General features: G+C 34.7%; 2 protein-coding genes across 3 annotated transcripts in view; one reads left to right on the top strand and one right to left on the bottom strand.

The window, feature by feature from the left end:
* LOC118262332 (GTPase-activating Rap/Ran-GAP domain-like protein 3) overlaps window positions 1-22623 on the top strand; it is a 228910-nt gene that overhangs the window by 100517 nt on the left and 105770 nt on the right. The window contains exon 3 of one of the 2 annotated variants that reach the window (XM_050697228.1): window positions 14949-14973. The exons of the other annotated variant lie outside the window; for it this stretch is intronic. Within the exon in view, the coding sequence (XP_050553185.1) occupies window positions 14949-14973 (25 nt within the window). The remainder of the gene's footprint in view (window positions 1-14948; window positions 14974-22623) is intronic. 2 annotated transcript variants of the gene reach the window in all.
* Window positions 15484-16898, bottom strand: LOC118262337 (ZZ-type zinc finger-containing protein 3). The gene is made up of 2 exons (XM_035573597.2): window positions 16720-16898; window positions 15484-16574 (listed from the first exon to the last, which is right to left on the bottom strand). The coding sequence occupies exon 2, from the start codon at window positions 16566-16568 to the stop codon at window positions 15594-15596; it is 975 nt and encodes a 324-aa protein (XP_035429490.2). The 5' UTR covers window positions 16569-16574; window positions 16720-16898; the 3' UTR covers window positions 15484-15593.

Raw genomic sequence — 22623 nt, 5'->3', positions numbered from 1 at the left:
CACTGGGGCGGGCTACGTGGGATTACTTCCCGTTAATGCTTCCCTAAGGAATGTCGTAACTCTAGTCATATAGCACTCATCTCGCAGATAAATTGTCACGGACTTAATTTGAGTTATGCTGGATGTCAAAATTAGCTGAATATTTTGAGCACTTTTTAGGTAGGGATCAAAGGATCATACTCTAACTGCCGTACTCAAAAAAATTTAAAGATTACTTAAATTATTCCTTAGTGACGATTTTGTATGGAAAACAATGGCTAAAGATTGAGTTAAGTAACCATTAAATGACTCTGAATACGGCGGTAAGTGTTTCTAAAAATGGTGGTTGGGTAAGACGCGGAAATATGAAAGACAAAGAGACTCAAGGGCGCAGTGAATAGTTGGGAATGGGGAAGTTTTAAGATAAAAGCCTTACCAGATTATCTTCTTACGTTTCTCCAAAGACTAGCTTATCTCAAGAGATTTAAGACTTCTGAAGTGACATAACAATGTAAAAAAGTCACAATTTATCTCTAAGTTAGTCGTTTTACACAAACTTCTAAGTCGTTTTGTTTCATCGTTGTAATTGAATTTCCTATTCTATTTAATTTTATATATAAAATTTCCATGACACAGTGTTAGTTGCCGTCCTTCTCCGAAACGGCTTCACCGTTTTATTTCAATTTTATATGCATATTCAGTAGGTCTGAGAATTGGATACTATCTATTTTCCCCATACACCTAAGTGATAAGGGTTATTCACCCTTATTTTTTTTTTTACTAAAAAATTTATAATTTTTATGACCTTTACAGGTCAGCTAGTTTGTTATAAAAATAAATAATTAGATAAAAACCTAAAGTTATGTTATTTAATTTTAAAACCTCCAATTACGTAAACTTTAAACCTTATCTACGCTAGTAAACCTACAAAGATAATTTCGGCATATAACGTACAGTCATAACTTTTAGTGTCGCAATACAGTAATATCTACATATTCATGTGTACGCAATAAACAAGAGATGCAAAGTCAGCTCACCTATAACTATGTGACATGATCACGAGTCTTGATACTTACAGCCTTGCCACGGGTAGCGACGGGCGACAAACTTGTTACAATCAACTTCGCATTATTACCCCTCCCTATAAGACTATCGTTTGAAAGGAAATCGAACTGTACCCTTAGTACGACGTTGCTTTACGTTAAACGAAAACGAAACTAGACCGCGTTCGGCGAAATGATTGGCCGGTGCGAATGAACCAACCAATCAGAGCGCCGAATGCGTACTAAGCCTTCGGTTTTTATTTTGAGTTTTATAGACTTTATTGGCGAATATGGTCATGGTTGATTGTATTGCATTGTACATTTCTATATACCAATATGTTGCAGCACATTGTTCCTCAACAATATTGTCTGTTCACAAAACAACTACACGCCTACCACCAACATTTTGCACGACGATCGCAGAACACTTGCTTCAGGCAACGAGCCTTCATTTGTTTCGCCACCTATCGCGCCACTTATCGCTCTCGCTGTACCGTACCTTTCCTGTAGCCAGACTGTTACAAATTTTGATACAAACAGCAACTAGTACACTTAACCCTATCTTTTACGAGCTACATTACTCTCAGTATTTACGAGTGGAAGGAAGAGATAAAGTCTGTATGGTGTTGTGTTTTTCTTCTTTAAGGTTGAGGAAAACATAGCTTCGCTTCTTTTCGCCTGAAGGCTTAAGTAAATGTACCTTGATATATCTACATATACGTATGTGCAATGGGGTAAATGCTATAATATGTAGTTATATCGATTTAAAAAATACAAAACCTAATAGACGATTGTTACACATTATAAAACGAAGTAGGTTACCGAATATATCAATAAATATTTGCTTAATTCTAATATAATAAGAAATTCCTTATACTAAGCCGAGCATCGTATATTGTCGTTATTTTGATGCAAATCATACAAATAATATGAAAACAAAATTCCTTACTTACATTATTTGTCTTGTATTGTTTTATCATCTGTACTGGTAAGGAAATAATATTTTACGATCCGTTTAATATGAATATTACCCCTAAAGGCATACATACAGGAAAACAATTGTGTTTGTTTGTACATTCCAACTCTAATTAGGGCAATGGATTTCTTTGTTAGAAAAACAACCACACGAATAACGGACAAAACAATTTTTTGTTCTTTTTCTTTATAGATTTACCGAATTATCTCATGTATTGTTTACGTTACGGAAGTAAATTATTATTACAATGTCTTGTGAAAATTACAAGTCAGGACAAGAGAAACAGTCAAATTATATTCAACATTGTACTATCTATCTCAAATTGTCACAGCATAATTAATGTAAAAAGTTAAGAACTTTGTTGTATCATACAGTAAACATAATCATCAACTAATATAGTTCCTACATTTACAAATACAACATTGTACGTATTCCAAAAATAGAAATGTGAAAACTGTTCTCTACCTACCTACCAACATATCATAATCGGGACGAGCTCCTCATAATAATTAACTCATCAATCTCCACATTGGCTATTGTTAAGGCAAGCTTTTCTCGCTCCCGTCCCGCGCCGGTCCCGCCCTCGTGTCGCTGTCGTTCCGCACTCGTCCCGCACCCGGCTCGCAGTCACCACCCAGCTGTGAAGCCATTGTTTCACTGACACACAAGCGTCATAGTCATAAAGCCCCGATATGACAAAAATAATAATTGAATTCCGCAAATTAAATCGGAAAATTGAATTTTTATGTCTGACAACATTTTCGAATGGGATCTGCTGGATTTCGTAAAATGCTTCGTTTTCTAAATTCAGATCTTTATAATAGTTTTCTTAGTATGAATAGGTAATTGCAAAGTCTTGTCGCTATCGTCTTAGTAAATGTGAAGCGTCTAGAGTTTCAGAATAAAACTAACATTACGTTGAAATTATTTAAATTAATTCTGTTTACTAGGCACTAGTAATGATGCGGTCTTACGCTCTAATTCTTATAAGACCTCTGCGTTCCAACAGAGCTTCATAAGGACTATTTAATGTAGAAGTAGTCTTTGGCCTGGCTTACAGGATTAATTTTATGTAGCTTCGCTTTGTAGTGTACCTGTGTCGCTGTGGATAAACTTCAGCAGAACTAAGTTGTTCAAAGTAATTGGGAGCATGTTCTAAAACCCGAAATGTCAACCGGCTTTTGTCTGTATTTCTGAAATTTTAAGTTAATTTATGTTAATTTACAAAATTTTTTCTTTGTTTAAATAAAATTATTTGAAAGAAAAAGTAGTTTTTAGACACATGTCAAAAGTCAGTGGAAACATGTAACTTTGAAGTCAAGTTATTCTTACAAAATTATAATTATAGAGAACTTAATACACCAAAATAGACGTGGTAGTGATCCTTCTCGGAAAGAGTAACAAAATGTTCCACTAACATAAGTTGACCTTTTCGAAGTTAAGCACAAAGGACTATGACATTTCCTCAAAACAAAACAAAACCCCCATACACAGCTAATTAATTAAGACATTATTATTGTCATTAGCTAGTTATTTCCCATCATACTTATAAGGAATTTCTAAGTGAGGATATTCCTTCTATTAAGAGATTGCCCTTTTGTCTTACCTTTTCTGTTAGTTAATGGTATTTCTCTTTTCTGTGGTTACAATTGTTGTTTCCAACCTATTGTTTTTGATTTGATCGATTCTCTTTACAAAGTATAATATCGATTCTGTAATTACTTAGTTTCCTGATCTTCATTTGTTTTAGTAGCTGACATCTTTGGTTAAAGTTAATTTTCAAATATAGGATCTCGACTTGATTGACGGCCTCCGATGATCTCACATTAATGTGTACATACAACATAACATAAGCGTTTTTTTAAGTCGGTTTTCTGTAAGATTGAGGTAGGTATCTCTTCGGTGGGACCGGTACTATTACATTTTAAAAGTATATGTAAACTATAGATATTTGTACTTGTGTCACGTCTCTGTATGTTTACGAGTGGCCCACCTGCGTGACGTCGTAAAAGTCTTTCGTTTACATAGATCCTGTTTTATTAAACCTTCCATCAGGAAGGGAATGTTTGATGGCATTCGATCTCACCAAACCACACATATATTATTTTTTGTTATTTTATTGTTATATTTATTTGATCATCTTATTTCTAGTTTTATCTGGGCGACGGGTTACTGTGCAACGTTACGCAGTTTCGAGTACTGCACGGCACTTTGTGTGATCCAAATGTTGTGGTTTCAAGTGCATTGTGTACGTCAAATTATTGTCTGTATAGTTGTCATGTATGGGTTTATTAATGTTCAATCATTCTGTTTCAATTATGTTATAATATGAACCCACAACATGGGAGACAGTTGTAGCCTACAGTACCGTTTTTTATTTTAATAAGAAGCAAAACACAGATTTAACCAAAGCTTATATCATGCTTGTATTGAGTAGCCCTAAAGTTAAGACAAATTTCTATCAAAAGTTACACATATTGCTTTGGAAAGCAAGGACACAAAATCACAATTCTATATAATTTTTTATACAAACCTCGCTCATCGTACTCCTTTCCAGTTAAAGGATAAATAAGTAGAAAAATAAATAGGGAAAATCAAGTACCTAAATAAATATAAAGAGGAAGATGTCGAAATGAGGTAGGATATATTTACTTTATTTGCATAAAAAATCATTCAATATTTGTATCATATTAACATACAGGGTGTAAGCGGAACGCTCCCGAAATACGCCACAAATTGTTTATGTTTTTATAATTTTAATCGTTTTTGTGTTTGTATTATTCATGCTATATTAAAATTCAGCATTAGATTACAACTATTATTACTTAAAATAAACATTGAATTCTTTATTTTTTTAAAAATAATACACGTTTTTTACCATCACCTGTTTGCGACGTTTGGGAGCGTTCCGCTTACACCCTGTATATTTCTAAGGAAACGATCTTGATCGTCTAATAATAAATATATTTGGTATCATTATAACATTATTAGACCTATATTATAGACCGAGTGAACAGGTTGCTCTTAGGTAGGCCTGCTCCATCGTCGGCCACATCATCGCTTACCACCAGGCGAGATGGTGGCCAAGCACCATACTGTTAAGTATAAAAAAATACTATAATAACGACATATTTTGGTATAGTTGGCTGGCAATAATTGATTCATTAGGTATTTCATATGTAACTTGTTGAACAGTTAGGCTCATTAAGGCTTATAATGCCTCATGAGCCCATATGTCCTCTTTTGAGTTCCTATGACGCTTTTAAGTTTCTGATACATTTAAATGTAATAATATATACATATTACCACAATTGTGTTGAAACTCTTCTTAACAGTTATAAACTATTCTTATATAACTTATTTGCCGGGATTAATTCGACCACTATCGCCCGAGGCGCGGTTACTAACCGCACCGACCGTTTAATATCTATACATATAATAAAATCGTAGAAAAGTGCTGTCTGTACATTGAAAATAAAAAATAAAAAAATAGCAGGGGTTATTGTTATGTCGATGTCGAACCCAAAAATGTAATTAACTTTTTTTTTGTCTGTTTGTCTGTTTGTCTGTTTGTCTGTTTGTCTGTTTGTCTGTTTGTCTGTTCGTCTGTGCGCGCTAATCTCAGAAACGGCTGATCCGAGTTGGATGCGGTTTTCACGAATATATTGTGGGATGCTTAAATTTACATTTAGTGTTTGTTTCATGTCAATCGGTTCATAAATAAAAAAGTTATGTCAAATTAAAAAATCACGTCGAACATTCTATGCTTATACCATTAATCTCCGCAACTATTTGACGGATTTGGTTGAAATTTGGTACAGATATAGTTTAGAACCTTAGAAAGGACATAGATATATTTTTATTTCAAAAATCAAAAAATAAAAATAAGAAATAAATTATTTATAAATAATTCTATGTCGATCGTTACACGACTTCGGTTCATGTTATTGTTTTAATTTATCGAAAAAAAGTAAATAAATAGTAAAAAGGTATGAAAAAAATAATATCAATATAATAAAACATTTAGTACAAAGAAAATGCTCTAACGGAGTATAGATAATTCTATGTCGATCGTTACACGACTTCGGTTCATGTTATTGTTTTAATTCATCGAAAAAAGTAAATAAATAGTAAAAAGGTATGAAAAAAATAATATCAATATAATTAAACTTTTAGTACAAAGAAAATGCCCGAACGGAGTATAAATAAATAATCCAAGTTGTCTTTATCCTCGATAGATGGCGTTGGGATCGAAATAGATCGCGCTATGGTTTCGTTACATTCATTTGGTTGGGTATCGGCCGAGCGCTTCGGTACTATCGTAGAAAAAGTGTATTATCAGTCGTATGATTATTTGTCTGTAGTGGTCCTGCTGTTTCGTATATTCTAAATTGGTTTCGTTGTATTTGTCAATTAATAAGTTTATTTGTTGGGTTTTCCTGGTTTTTTGGTTAAACTATTTAACGTAGGTTTAGTTTGATATCGATTATATTATTAGTAGTTACTGTAGTTAGTTTTTTTAATAAAATTGTAAGTCTAATTTATAAATTAATTAGATTAGATTTAAGTCGTTTCTTTTAAATTATTTAGTTTAAGCTTGGTTATTATAGCATAGAGAATAGGTTGTAATATAGTTTCTTTTTTAATTGTTATAAATTCGTAATTCGTAGCTTTCTTTAGTTTTAAGTTAGTTTAAGTCCGTTTTTAAACTATTTTTTCAATGCCCTAAGTGAGTATACATCTATTAAATTCAAACGCAGAGCTCATTATGTTGATTTTTGAAGAGTTCCCTGGAATATCTTCCACATCTCATTTTTGAAGAGATCCCGCGAGATCGGGAACTATGTGGTTAAAACCAAAAATTTGCCGGAAGTCACTATTCCACGCGAACGAAGTCGCGGGCAAAAGCTAGTCATTAATAAATCTGGGTATTATAACATGCCACTGTATTTATATTTAATTAGTTTGACGAATTACACGGTATCCTAAAATAATGAGGTGAATATTTAAATTTAATTATTAATTAAAACGGTTAATTAATCTGTTATCCATCGTGAGTTTAATTAAAACTACAGATGAACTGTCCTAAATTAAAAGTTCGTTTTGTTTTATCTTAAGGCAAGGTAAAAACACATTTTTCGACCAAGGATTAAGGTACCAGATTATAAGGCAAGGTTTCTATTAGAAAAGGAAGATTGTAGCAAAATATGTACGCTTGTTCAATTTGACGATGTAAGTTTATATATCTATGAAGAGATTCCCAAAATTGAGTTAACAACACAAAGATCAAAAGCATAAGATCAATACTAACAGTGTTTTAACTACTCATCTTTTAACATTTTTCGTCATCCTTTAATAAGGATTCATTCCAAAATAAAGGATTTAGTGACTAAACTAAATCCGTTATTTTTAATAAATAAATCCTTCATTTTATAATACACGTACAAAAATAATCCTTTCCACATCTAACAGCCTACCAAATCAAATTAAACAACATCTAAAAATACGTTATACACGTGTCCGTACAACACAGAGACTAGAATACATAATTACATATACGAGATACGTCTGTGTGGTAACTACTAGCCTTTTTATTTTTATTCCTCTAATGAGTTAAAGGCGAAGCGTGGCAGGGTTAACAAACAAGCAGCGGCTAATTGGCGATGGGACGAGACACCTGACACCCCTAGCCGCTAATGTGTACTTACATACGTTCACTAAGCACACGTGACTATGTACTGTGAACAAATGAGACATTTATGTAGTTAGATAATTTTAGATTACTAGAGGAAGGGATTTGATACATAAATTAGGCACTCATTTCACATTTCACAGGGATTGAGGATTAGGGTTAGAGGCAGGATTGGGCCTCCGATAACCTCATTCGCAACCCAACGCAACGTTGCTTTCCGCTAATTTTCTGTCAGGCTGTCATAGTATCACTTCAATGTAAGTACTAGCTATAGATATAGTTACGCATTTTATCCCTGTAGGGGTAGGCAGAGGTGGACACCCACTTTTCATTATTTGTTTAATAAGTCTCATGTAATAGGTATTGAGCCTATTGCCAATTATTGGGCACAATTCCAGACTCCGTGTTGCTACTGTGAAATTTTCGAAAAACCGAAAAAAACCCAACAATATTTTGCCCGGCCCAGGAATCCCCTTGCCCGGCAGTCGCATTTGCAACCATTTGACCAACGAGGTAGTCAGTATTGGTTATATATATATTCTATAGATAGTGCCACCGCGCCAACAGTAGTCAATTTTAGTTTTATGACCCAACTAATTACAAAACTCATTAATATCGTAATTAAACAGAAAGGACAAAACTGTCTTTATAGGATATTCTGTTAATTTTAGCTCCATTGACTAAAACCTTTATGAGGAACAAAGCCGTAGCTCCCACTAAACAATTAAAATAATTAATAGGTCACAAGCCTCGACGTATTTCATTCATCATTTCAGGGTTAAATTATGGTTCATCTTTATGTAGTTTATTAGCCCTATTCTGACTGCCTGTTGGTGACGTAATGTATAATGAAGGTATATGCGTCATTTATTATACAAGCGTTCAAGAAATACCTTCAATATTGCTACGAGTGATGAGCGTAGTATTCTGCTACGCTCGTAGTAATTTCGTAGCAAATGGCGTAGCAGTGGTATCTCTAAATGTGTTATAGGTATACATATTTTATTGAATAAGTAGAACTTGTGGGGATGTTTGATTTTAGCAATCATCATGTTTTAAAAGACAGATAGCTCTTTTCGTATTTCCTTTTAACAAGAGAATTTCATAAAATGAAATAAGAATATACCAAGGTCAAGTTCCAATCACTCGAATACAATCAGTACGGTATAAATCTAAACACAAAATCTTCTTTTGTTTTATGATTAGAAACAAGAGCAGCTCCGTATTTGATAGCAATTACAAAACAATCTCGTTCTGAGCAACCATTCTACAAAACTTGTTTTTCATCGTTCCCAAGTAATACAAGAAATACTTTTCCTTATATACGTACATAGTTCTATCTGAAATTGCCGATTGAATCTTCGCACCTAGAGAATAGGTGTCAAAATTGAATGATTGCGTCCATCGATCTTGGAGAGTGAGTTTCGTGATCCATCAGCACCGATTGGAATGAATGAAACCTACTAAGCGAAACCCTTTTCCTTAATGATCAGATCGTATCTGAATAAGTAATGTGCTATATAGGGCATGTATTGTTTATATAATGATTATATCTCGGTTTACGACACGGTTCTTCCATTTGTAGGTGGTAAAACGGGTTTTATGACAACAGTTTGGTATTAAACAGATCAATATTAATGTAAAACATACGTGTAATATATTCCTTCTAGCTAATACTCACCTACATATGTAACATAGCAAATATATAGGGCTTTAGAATTCTTTTTAATGTTTTGTTTTAATAAATACCACATTTTGATACATTAGAAGTCAGAAGCCCAATACCACCATTTTATGACAAAATAAATAAAGATACTCACTTTACCAAAAAACACAGGGTACGTGTCCCATCGTCGGATCACCGAGATAGCCCTGAATAAATAGAAAGGTATTAGATGAAAATTTATTCTGCTCCCTGATACATTGGCTCAATACGTCTGCTGTACAGCCAGAATTACCTAGACCCACTGTTTATGGAACTTTCATGTGATGGACTAAAGAAACCCTTTTTTTACCATTAAATTACATCAATCATTCTTCTGTATTCAAGGAAAAGGCATATAATTTACTTATAGATAAGAAAAAAAGGTTATTTTTTCTACGTCACACACATTACGAACTTACTTTCTAAAGTACCATGTAGGTATACCGTGTTTGTTATGATTGTTCTAGTCGGAGCCTGTAGCCAAATACCACTTTAGCGTTTGTCTACCGAGAATGTGGAATTCTCAATGTACGGAGATGATACTGACAAGTGTCAAAATTTACGTCAATCCCGAATAATTTAATTTTCTACTCTACAAGTAGACAAGCTCTAAATAGCGTTTGGTTATAAGGCTCAGGTTTGCGTAAATGACAGAAAAAATCTACCAAATTACTAGTAAAATAAAAAAGTAGTACCTCCTCGTGCGCAAACGGTGTGGGTTTCTATATTAGTAAATGATAAATATTATGTAGGTGGAAGCCTATTGCTGGTGGTAGGTATAGATACTATCGGCTATCGAACAAATTCCTATCTCAATATTCAATTATTTTTTGTATTCCACAATGTTGATTTAGGTGATAGGACTGAACAAGATATTCGATTGCCCATGTCAAAATATATATTCTTGGTTCGGTACACTGATACTGTATAGGTGCGACATTTTTCTTATTATTGAATAGGAATTGACGGCACGAAACATTGGAACAAATAAAACAACAACGAAAAATAACATGGTTATAACAAATAACATTAAACGGTTTTATTTATTTATTCATTGAAATTTCACCCCCTTCTGGTGACAGATCTCTGATCTCTCATCTCATATTTGGTAGAATCTCTTAATATTGACGACCATTCAACATAAAATATTACCTTCATTAGGTATAGCAAACGAAAGGGCTTAATTGGTAGAATGGAACTCATTAAAACCGTTTAACATATTTTTTGTATGTATTACTTGTTATACTGGGTACCTACCGTATCAATGATACCTCATAATACGTGTTCACGTGTAGGTACAAAAAATAAAATATTCTCATAACTTTCTCTTTTAATTAAACAACGAACATTGTCCACATGTACCTACAGATTTACAAAAATAGTATCTATTCTCATAACTTTCCCTTTTTAAACTAAAACTGTATAAAAAACTTAACTAATTAAAGTTTTTCTCTGTAGTGCTCATAAAAATATGGTTTTTCATATAAAATAAATATAAAACATAGAGTACGTACACTGTCCGACGTTGTATAGTTTCATCTAAAATTATTGCCCTGAAACATAAAATAAAATGTTACGACGACGTCGCCGCACTGTCGTGATAATACATTTAAAATTTTGTGTTATGAAGACATAAATAAATTATGAGTTTGTGCAGTGTTCTGTTCGTGTCAACCATTTATTTATTTATTGTTCGTAATACTGTTTTCATACGATCATCTATCATTCTATGACGTTATTTTATATTATAATATACATATAAAGACTTGATGTGATGTATGAAAACAGAATAGCAATATTGTATTTTTTTGTCAATATATCTTGGCGTGCGAAAAGTATCTTCTAGCACCAAAGAACTCTGGAGCTGCGTATTACCTAACGGGTTACCGGGACTCCGGCTCGAAAAGCAGGAGTAGGAACGGGGTGGTTTTTAATCAGCCAGAGTCTCACTCTCTCTCTCGCCTAGCCCAAGGCGAGAAAGTCATTGGATGTTTTAATTCCTCCCTCAAAAAAGTACCAAAAAGGTTTGAATTAGGTACCTACCAATTAGAAACTTATATATACATACAGGTTTTTCTAGAATAGAACTATTGAAGTAGGTAAAGAATCATTTTTATCTTAAACAGTTTACCAAGATAAAAGCCCCTCTTATAAGAGTCTAGATGATATTAGACACTTTAAAATAATTTATTTTAAGTACGTACAACGTTTCTAGGCCTTGTTTAATATAATAACATTAAACATAAAACGTTTTATCTCCGAACACACGCACTAGTTAGGAACATAAACTACTAAATAATGCGATATTTAACAATATAGCTTAGTGTAGTAATTTTTTATAGGACTTTAAATAATAAAAAAAACAGCACTTTTACGTAAAAAAATCCAGCTTTTCCTCTTTGAAAATATGCTGATAGTGACTTATTACAAACATTTTTTCTTTGATTTCAGTATTATATTAGATTGCCAATATGACCATCAATAGTTTTAACACTTCAAAGATATCTCATATTCCTTACTGACACTAATGGAATTTAAATAAATATGAACGTATTTTCTTTTCTTCTAATGTCTTCTTCATACAGCTGTGACACATTAACCAGTGGTTCTGGCGTTACTACAAGGGTAACAGTAGTAAGCTGTAAGTGGTGTGCTTCTAACTAATATAAAACTATCGCATAGCAAGCTATCCACAAAAACCTTAATAAAATTTATGTTTTCATATATCAATTCTTTGAAAACCTATTTATAAGATAAGAGAGGCAATGTTAGTAGAATACAAAGTAAATGATAAAGCCACTTACGGGAAACCAGTGTCATCCATTACCGAACAACGGGAGCCCTATTAGTGATAGTAAGTTAGTTGGGGCGCGCCATATTGGATTTGTTCTCGTTATTGTCTTTATTGGAGTAGGCATTCATTTATACTTAGGACCTTCTCATAATATAGCACTTGAGTTTTCTGGGTATATGCAAACACGTGATGCTGGATTTGTCGAAGTACCAATGACAAGACATTCGCTACTGAGTCATTCCGAAGTTTTCCGAAAGTTTCCGACAACAGATTATACACTATTTTTCGACTGAGATGCCTTCTTCACACTTTTCCTTAGGCAAACAAAAAAAGAGGTTGTTCAATATTTATAGAGTTAAATTACTGTTGTTTATGTATTACTGGTAAAGCCTTCTCTACCAGTGTGAGTGAACTCTTACACGCCCGGGAATAACTGTAAACTTTCCATTGCGTAACCCGAGTTTTGAGATTTTCCGATACGCAATCAGATGGAAATTATGAAGAACTTGTAATTTATACGGTAGATATTAACTTTGTGGGTAATGTTCATCCGTGTGTATTCTTAGGTACTTGAATAAATATTGTTTACAATACACAAGTGCCTCGATATACCTACATAGGAAAGGCACTCTGCCGTAAAGGCATTACGCCAAAAGCAAAGACTTTTCGTGCCTGTCAAAAGTCCCTACAAGCTTACTGCATAAAGTTATTTAATAATAACGATCACTTTTTTGGATTTCTTACAGATAGTATAAAACACAAGGAAGTACGATTAAAGGCACGTAATGCACAGACTAAAAATACAGCACATGCTATAGTTATGTATCTTTATTCGATCAAGCTAAACAACAAACAAATTCGAGGTTGCACATGGTCCAGCTCAGCGAAAACAGCTTTCTAACAAAAACAACTGCAAAGTATGGAAGCGTGGATCAGTAAACGATTCGAGGAAAACATACGAGAAAATGTTCAAATAAATCGGTTAAACACACAAAAGCTTCTCTGTTATTTATTTAAGTCACTTTAAAATATTTTCTACGGTCTATGGGTCGAGTGTATAGCTGCGACCAGCCACCAAAGCTATCGAGAGTTGTATGGTATATGGATCTAGATTTCAAACAAAGATGATGGTTTTTTAAGGGGGGAAATCCAAAGACTTCTCCAGTCTTGAGAGAGAGTTTCAGACTCTTACTGACTAAAAACCACCCCGTTCCCACTCCTGCTCTTTGACCCGGAGCCCAGTAAATGAAGATGGTGGTAAATAATTAAACTATCAAGTAGGAGCTTAGGTTTTCGTCAACAGTCTTGGCAATACACAATTTCATCATTCATCTGGAATAATTTGAATGATTACGAGATTACTACGTTGTTTATTTGAAATAGACAATGTACCTAGATGCCTATTGTAGAACAATGTCAGTCCGTGTTGTTAATTAACGGTAGAACGAGATGGAGACTGTTCCGATTTGCCTCACCGCGTCCAATCATAGTTATCTGAGAGACGGATAGACCACAGCACAAATAAATGTCTCTACAGAGTCGGGGGCCACTGAGGATTTAATGAAATAGTACCTGTAGCTAGTATCTACATAGGTAGGTGCAAAACAAAGATTTAAAAGCTTCAAATGGAAACATTTTTAAGATCAAACCCCGAAGACAGGTACCTACCTACTTACTTATGTTACCTACCTGGAAAATCTTTAATGGAAGATGATTAACTCTGATCTCATACGTAGCAAGCAGATGCTTGCCTTCTTTAGACTCCTATCACACTGATAATACAATTTATGTTAAGTAGAATATGAACCTAATAATATCGTTTCTAACATGTAAGCTCATTCATACGCAAATGATGAATAACGATATCTTTGCAAGCAGTTAGTCTGCTTGCTTGTCGTACCTACATAATAATTATGTAGATAGGTGAACGCTAAAGGTGGATTATCCATTTAAAAAAAAATGGTCAGCAATTCAATATTCGGTAGACATAGGCATTTTTATTCCCAAAAACATTACCTACACGCCAATAGCACTCCCACATTGGTAGGTAAAGAGTGAAAAACGTGGCTCATCCCTCATAAACTATGCATAATATGACATGATAGATTTTCTAGATGTTAGGTATAGAAACGTCGAAATGTGAAAACTCAATCGATATAGCACAGGGTAAATTCTTAGGTGAAAGATTGTATTTATATATACTTACCTAAGCACTAAAGTAGGTACGTACTTAGGTAGAGAGCAAGACTGACCTGACCTCTCATTTTAGGCACATGTTTTATAGTTATACAGAAACAAATTTCGTAGTTATTTACTCAGGACAGGAAAACTATCACGTTCACTGTATCTACCAAAGTGCCAACAAAATAGTAAAACACAACTACTCTATATATTTCCAGAACGACACACGTTACTTTTATTTGCTGTGATTCATATTTCCGCGCGTACACCTAAATAAAACTAAACATTTTTAAGCTCCAGCAAAAGTACCTAGGTATGTTATATTTCAGACCAATATCTAAAAGAACGCGTCCATCATATTTGTCATTTTATCTTATAAATAATGTAGGTCCAATTTACGTCTCGTCTGTCGTACGATATAGATATGTTTTATGTACCTACCCATATAGGTATCTACGATCTACCAAAATAAGGACGCGCTACTCACCATGCGGGACATTTTTACTTAGAACATAGTGGAAATAAAATTAATATTAAAAAGTAACTAAACTATAATTAACAGATTGTATTATTTTCAGTGTATCAAAGCAAAAGTGGACCTGGGTGAGTTTGTTTGATTCCGTAGTGTGCTTTGCACTGACACGCTTTTTGAAATGAACCCTAGACGAATTCGGATTCGATTTGCAAAAGCGCTTCACCGATATTGTGCATGCAATCGAGATTTAAAAAGGAACGCGCGGGGTTAGCATGTGGCCGATGTCCCTTGTTACCCTCCAATCTCTATAGGTATCTATCTAGGATAGAGGGTACAATAGACGAGTGCGAGCCGTGTTCAGTGTTCCAGGCCAGTGGATCTTCATCAGTCGCGGCGCCCGCCTCACTGAGAGCTCACACAAACTTTGCTTGCTGTGTAAATTAATAAAACGAGCATTTAGATCAATTAGATAAAAATAGTGTGCCTTGTGTGATAGTGATTTAGTGATAGTGGCATGATTTCAATTCATCGTTTGGTAATGTGGTGTTTGATTCTAGATTTAAATCAAAATTTCAAGAGATAAAATTACTATAAACAAAATTTAAAATTCTACTTAAATTAAAAATAAAACTAATAGATGTAGTAAATAAATAAGTGTATTCTTTGCTGTTTATAAAAGTGTGATACAGAATTTTAATTGTCAAGTCATGAGTGTGTGTGGTATGAACAAATAGTGAGCTTTATTACATCACACAGGTTGTCGCACAGGTATCAGTCTCTCAGCTGGCAGCAGCTTCACCACACAGTCAGTGCAATAGTCTGTGCCTGCATTATCCGTCCACCTTGCACCCAAGAACCCAGTTTTCTGGCATCCAACACACATAGTTTTAGACTGATAGACAGGTGCGGTTTCATCTAATATCCTTTGTTCCCTTGCAGCTTTCAGTAACTCCAACATATACTTGTTACTGTTCTTTATTTCTACAGTGGCCACACTGTCATGGGCCTCTCCACTGTCATATGGATCCTCCATGGTGACAGGCACATGTAGTTGCGGGAAGAATGTAGACTTCTTGTAAAATATAGATTTATTCTTTTCTCTCCCAATACCTTTTGGAATTCTACCTGGTATTGGCAATCCTGCCTTGGCCAGTTTAGCAAAATACTTTTGTATTCTGCTCATGACTTGTATAGGTGTCCGAGTACCTAATGCCTCAGCTATTTTCTTGTAACGTCTTGCCTCTATAGGTTCCTCAGGATAGATTTCAAGTAATTCTTCTAATCTTTTCTGCTCTTCACAAGACCAAAGCTGGTTGAATGTTTCCGGTTTACTGTCTGTGAACTTTCGTCCTCTCACTTTAGTGCTATTATCAAGATCATCTTTATTTGGTTTAGTGTCCCTCATGTCATCTCCGTCCAAAGTAGAGTCTATGCCATAACTGCTCCAGTCGATATTTGGTATTTCGGCAATATTTTGTCGCGGTGGGAAGTTCACATTGCCAGATTTCATTTCCTCCAGGAAAGACAATGGATCATTCAAAGCTCTGTTTTGAGCTTCAGATAACTCTTCTATATCTTTCAATGCCTTTACTTTCTGAGCCTCTAGTTTTACGATAAACTTCAGCAGGTCACAATAATCTTTGTTTCCACGAAGAGCTAGGTGGTCAGTTTCAAAGGCAAATTCCTCTTCAGAGTCCATGTTTTCTGAATCTATGTTATCCATGATTATCTGTAAGGTTAAAATGACCAAATAATTACCAGCTTGCCGATAAAAATGAGTGTAAGTTCGAGTGTGAAACTGCCGGGAAGTCCAAAGAGGTTGAGTGTAAAAATTAAAAACAAACTTAACAGTGTACAACAGAAAAAATGCAAACCTGAATACAGAAGCACGTCTCTTGAAGGATGGTCTGGACGGTAAGTAAGTAAATTAATAATTGTTTGTTATTGTTCCTGTTCACATCACATCGTTTTATATTTACTTTCAATTAAAAAACTCCGCGATTTCGTAAAATACCATGTCCTAATACTAAATGTCAAAACAGTGACGTTCAGAATCATAATTCTGTCCCGACCAAACAACCGCAGCAGAGATAAAAATCCTCCATGGTTTAATGTACTGGTGTGGTTGTTTTATAAAGAACGTAACAAGATTTTTGTTTTAGCAAAATAATGTTTAGAAACTATTTAAATTAAATATAATATTTAAAAGACACAATATAGTATAACATTTTTTTGTAGGTTTTTGAACGAATCTAATATTGTTGTATTTTGCGCCCTCTAGCGGCGTATATGAAAACTACTAACACCCCTACTATGCTTGGTGCGTCAGTTTTAACCTAGAGGGCGCTATTACGAGATCGCCGAACAGTTACAAGAGTTCAAAAGCAGATGGCGCTTTAATACATTATGCTTATTAACAGACACGACAGAGGGCGCTATCTTCGAATTTCTTTTTTTTTGTTTTGTTTTCCTTTGGAATTTAATTTCCTATTTGAAATCATATTTGCACTAAGAACTTTTTGAACCTCAAACCTTTACAGTAAATAAACAGGTTTTAAGACGGTAAAATCATCCAAGGACTTATACCGTCTTGGGCGAGACGAAAGGGAGTGTCAGACTCTTAGGTACTGGTTAAAAATCACCCCTTTCCTACACAGCTTTTCGAACCAGAACCCCGGTAAACCTTTAAAACTTTGAATTATTTTATAGGTAAGTCGAATAATATTTTTAATAGAAACAAAGGTACCTAAACAAACCTAAGTATTTACCAACTTATTTTATTAAATTCCGATTCACACAAGGTCCCATAAACACTGAAAGGTCACAGGGTCTAACGTAAAAGTTAGTAAGTATGTCGTGTCATATAAAGGTGATTTCCAGTCGGGTTATGAAAGGCTTTGTAGGTCAAATGTAGGCGTTCGCGGACAGAACAATCATCTAATGAAATTTTCATAATATGTATTAGCTTTAGCCGTGTCTTGATTAAAAGGTACCTAACTTAGGGTTATTTCTGATGTCTACGCATCTTCGTGTGTAATTTAGCGGATAAGTACCTACATAACTGCCTACATTAAGTTCTAAAAACAAGAATACATATTTCACGAATGATTATGCAGGATTATGCAAAGTAAACCACTAGATCAGAACTTTAAATAATTCCAGCTACTAGACATCTATGTCTAGGTAGGTACCTACTGGACATAGGTCTCCAACTTGCATCTGGTTAGAACCAACTTGCATCTAATAATTCCCTGCAACCTTTATTTCGCCATCTTGTAATTGGGCATCTTGTACGTGCCTGGGCATGCTGTTATAATTTTGGTATCGGAGAACTCTATAACAATTCGAATTAAAAGTTAGTACATAAAAGTTAGTTCCGTTTTACCGAATGGAAATTCTCATGAATGTCGAATGAAGCTTAGGTAGCATCCATTACCCGCCTGTTTCGATTACATCTATGATTATCACGTATGATGAAAAGATAAAGCTAAGTTCTAAATATGAAGTATATTACCTGTTGAGCCTATTATTTCATTAGGCAGTTGTGTCTGCCCACACTTGTAATAAAGCCCTGGGCTATCAGTGCCCAACATAATGTAAGTACCTTCCTACGTCATTATTAAGGTAATACTATGCGTGGGTAAATACTTAATTATTAATTAGGATAATTCTAGATCTAGAACTGTGTAGATGGAAACGAAAAGTATTGCTTTCATAAAATTATCGACTCCTGTTTTTCTTTGCCTGACATCAGTGCACTCTGGTGTTAGATTAGATAAAACCATTAAAGCACCGCACAGCAAAAAACATCTGTAATTTCCTGATGAGTAAGACGTATTAAAGTTCTACAGTATTCAGTATTGCAGAACCTTCTTGTCTCCACAGACTAATCGAAATAAATCACCGAAAGTCTTTACATGTATTGACTGCACTGCAACGACAATTTTTAACTCTGGATGCCGTAATGAATCGCGTAAAGCCAGCGATAATATTCTGTCTCCAAGACCTATTCGTGATCTGGACAGGTGCCAGACTAGTCTCCTGAAGTTATCCAACTTTAACGGAGTCTGGCTGATCAAGTTACTTTAGCAACACTTACACAATAAACTGGAACAGTTTTTATTGAACATTATTTTTAATTGGGTTACTAGACTTAACCGAATTTAATTGTTTGGACATTATGCAAGTGCTGAAGTTTTTTTCACTCATTCCTCTAGAAGTTGACGTTGTGCAAATACCAATAAAGTAACTTATGGCAGGCCATAAGGTATTTTACTTTGGATTGGTACACTGTGTCTAAATCAAAAGATCAAAACTGAAAAGGAAAGCAATATCTAATACTGGAATACCTATATGAAATTAATTCCTAACTGGATACAAGAAACATTGTAAAATATGTATATGTACATTGTACCTAATAACGAATTATAGATAAAGGACAAATACTTACCAACCTGGTTTATCGTAATTAAAAACCAATTTAGTAATAGACCTACGTCATAATTACCCCAAAATAATTACTTAATAATATTAATAGAAGCTGCCTACACTAAGTGACCGGGATTCTCTGGGCTCATAAGTGTTATGAGATCAACCCACACGACAGTAAGGGTCGCTGTCGTATCTATAGCCTGGATCACGTCTCCCCTTCTAAAAAGATCCGAGGAAGACTGTTTTCTATAATTATAATTGGTCGCCCGTCAATGGGACTATAAATAACTCCCATAGGGGTCACTTGGTGATCACGAGTCCACCCTCAAGCGTCAGGTTTTAAATATCGAGATGTCCGTTTTAAGAATTCTAATTTAGTGTGTCGTGGTTATAAATTCTCATTCCTTCCCCGTGTGAGAAGAGGCCTTTACCCAGCGGTTGGATAGATGCAGACTGATGATATTCATGGTCACTAACTGACCGATTAAGACAGATAATAACTTAACGCAAAGATGCAAGTTCCTAAGATTTCAATTACTGAGGTATGGCCTCTTTAATATTTTCAATCATTAGTGAAATTATGCATGAAACATAAAGAAAAAAAAAATACCTCATGTAAATACCTACCTAAAACATAAATCTTCACATACAGGGTGTCCCTGAAGTCGACGTCCAACGGGCACCAGATGATCGGCAAGGTTCCAAATGTTATCAAAAAAATATAAAAAAAATTCTAAGTCCTACAGTTTTTAAATTACAGTGACTTATGTGTTATCCACGAAAAAGTACACCCTGTGCCAGTCTTTTGACTCTTGTTGCTACAAATCTTTATTTTTTCGTCTGCAGTCTTCCTTACATTATCCTGAATAGTGCTCCAGTAATATGGAATCATAAATTCTTAGCCAACTGCTTTAGATTGGAAAACATTGTTAGTTTTAGAGGAACCAAATACTCTGAATAAAATTTTCACCTTACTTTAAGTGACTGTACTGAATAAATTATGTATGGCACTAGTAGTGGCAAATTTCACCAAAGTTGGCGCATTTAATAAGGATTATAAAATGGTATAGCACTTTGCAAATTATTTCTTAAATTCGACACAAAAAAAGATTTTTTAACGAAACTCCGTTTCGATGAATTTATTTGATCTTACTAAAAAATCTTCTAGTTTACTCAAATCATACGTTACAACCTCGTATGCACTAGACAGCACTTTGCACGCTATTTGTTATCATCATGTTGAAAATCAGCGAGGATCTCTTGTCAAACAACATTGTCTGTTTACCCGTGATTTCGCTTGCAGCATTCGTCGGCAATATTATCGCTAGACGAACTGGTGTTGTGCATCTCGAGCCATCGTACCCGGGCTTCGGCATTTTAGCTGAGCACTAGCTTTTTTGCGCCATGTTGATTATTTATTTTTTAAATTATTTTTTGCTTTACCTGCAATTCCTTGTAACGGTGCAAATAACTCTTTCTCGACAAACTAAAGAATATTTGATGCTTCATCCCGCATTGATCACAAGGCATGAACACGTAACTTAATCGGAGGATTCACCCAATTCTTTTTTTTTTTTTTTTGTTGGGGAAATGACGAGTTATTGTACGTAATCATGTACACCATACCACTACCGCGTCGATATGCTGTGTACATAGAGAATACAATCCCGAGCATGTTTTTCAATCCCGGGATTACGGGATTTTAAATGTGTAATCCCGGGATCCCGGGGCTATCCCGGGATTAGACTTTGTGGTTTCTAATTGGGCTCAAATGAAAACAGAACTTGAGTTATTTAAAAAAAAATGATTTTAATATCGTTGCACAATATAAATCACATCACAACACAATACAGTACGAAACGAAAATTGACAAAACAATCAAAATACTTTTGCAAGAAATTTAAAAGACAACACAACAAAACTAATTAGAATTTCGAAAATACAATCGCAGGAATATCAAAGCATCCAACGTTTCACTTCCAAGCCTGCTTCGTAGTTTATTGCCAATATAAGCAGCAGCTGAAAACGCTCGCTCAGGTTTTACGCTGGTTGGAGGAATAGACATTAGATATTTATTTGCTATTTCTAAGTGATATCCACGAGTTCCTCCATTTTCGAACAGGCTCATTTCACGTCTAATACTATTTGCCAACCCTGATTCATTTTGTATTTGTACTTTAGGATCTGGGGAATTCATACTCTTATCAATTTCCAGCTGTAACTTTTCCTTTAATGTCAATCCTAAAAATCCCGAGATTAGCCAAGTACAGTCCCGGGATTTTCGGGACAAGAAAACGGCCGGGATCCCGGGATCCCGAGATTCGGGATCCCGGGATTGTATTCTCTATGTGTACATGAATCTGCCGCGTCCGTTCCTTTTGATTTTACTACACATTTGATAATGTGTTTGATGCACTATGAACATCATATTGCAATTATTCAATATTATTTAGTGAAACATGATACACAACATCAGTTCCTCTAGTAAGTCTAGTAATATTGCCGACGAAAGCTGCAAGCAAAATCATGAGTAGACAGACAATGTTGTTTGACAAGAGATCCTCGCTGATTTTCAACATGATGATAACAAATCGCGTGCAAAGTGTTGTCTAGTGCATTCGAGGTTGTAACGTATGATTTGAGTACACTAGAAGAAATATTAGTAAGTTCAAATAAATTCATCGAAACCGAGTTTCGTTGAAAAATCTTTTTTTGTGTCGAATTTAAGAAATAATGTGCAAAGTGCTATACCATTTTATAATCCTTATTAAATGCGCCAACTTTGGTGAAATTTGCCACTACTAGCGCCATACATTATTTATTCAGTACAGTCACTTAAAGTAAGGTGAAAATTTTATTCAGAGTATTTGGTTCCTCTAAAACTAACAATGTTTTCCAATCTAAAGCAGTTGGCTAAGAATTTATGATTCCATATTACTGGAGCACTATTCAGGATAATGTAAGGAAGACTGCAGACGAAAAAATAAAGATTTGTAGCAACAAGAGTCAAAAGACTGGCACAGGGTGTACTTTTTCGTGGATAACACATAAGTCACTGTAATTTAAAAACTGTAGGACTTAGAATTTTTTTTATATTTTTCTGATAACATTTGGAACCTTGCCGATCATCTGGTGCCTGTTGGACGTCGACTTCAGGGACACCCTGTATATGAGTACCGTACTTTATTATATCTCCAAGTTTTAGAAAAGTATCGCAAAACGAAAACCACCGAAATTCAGTACCTAGAACATCGGTCGGTATTTCATTCATCTCGCGGCGAAACCGTACGAAAGATTTTAAATAAACAAAGCGATGAATTTCAAAGTATTCGCTTTGGTTGAACAAC

The sequence above is a fragment of the Spodoptera frugiperda genome, chromosome 12, assembly GCF_023101765.2.
Source record: "Spodoptera frugiperda isolate SF20-4 chromosome 12, AGI-APGP_CSIRO_Sfru_2.0, whole genome shotgun sequence".
Lineage (NCBI taxonomy): Eukaryota > Metazoa > Arthropoda > Insecta > Lepidoptera > Noctuidae > Spodoptera > Spodoptera frugiperda.
This window is presented reverse-complemented; position numbering and strand designations above follow the sequence as displayed.

Bases quoted from the DNA above. Each gene is read 5' to 3' on its own strand.
- LOC118262337 (XM_035573597.2), bottom strand. From the start codon at position 16,568: ATGGATAACATAGATTCAGAAAACATGGACTCTGAAGAGGAATTTGCC.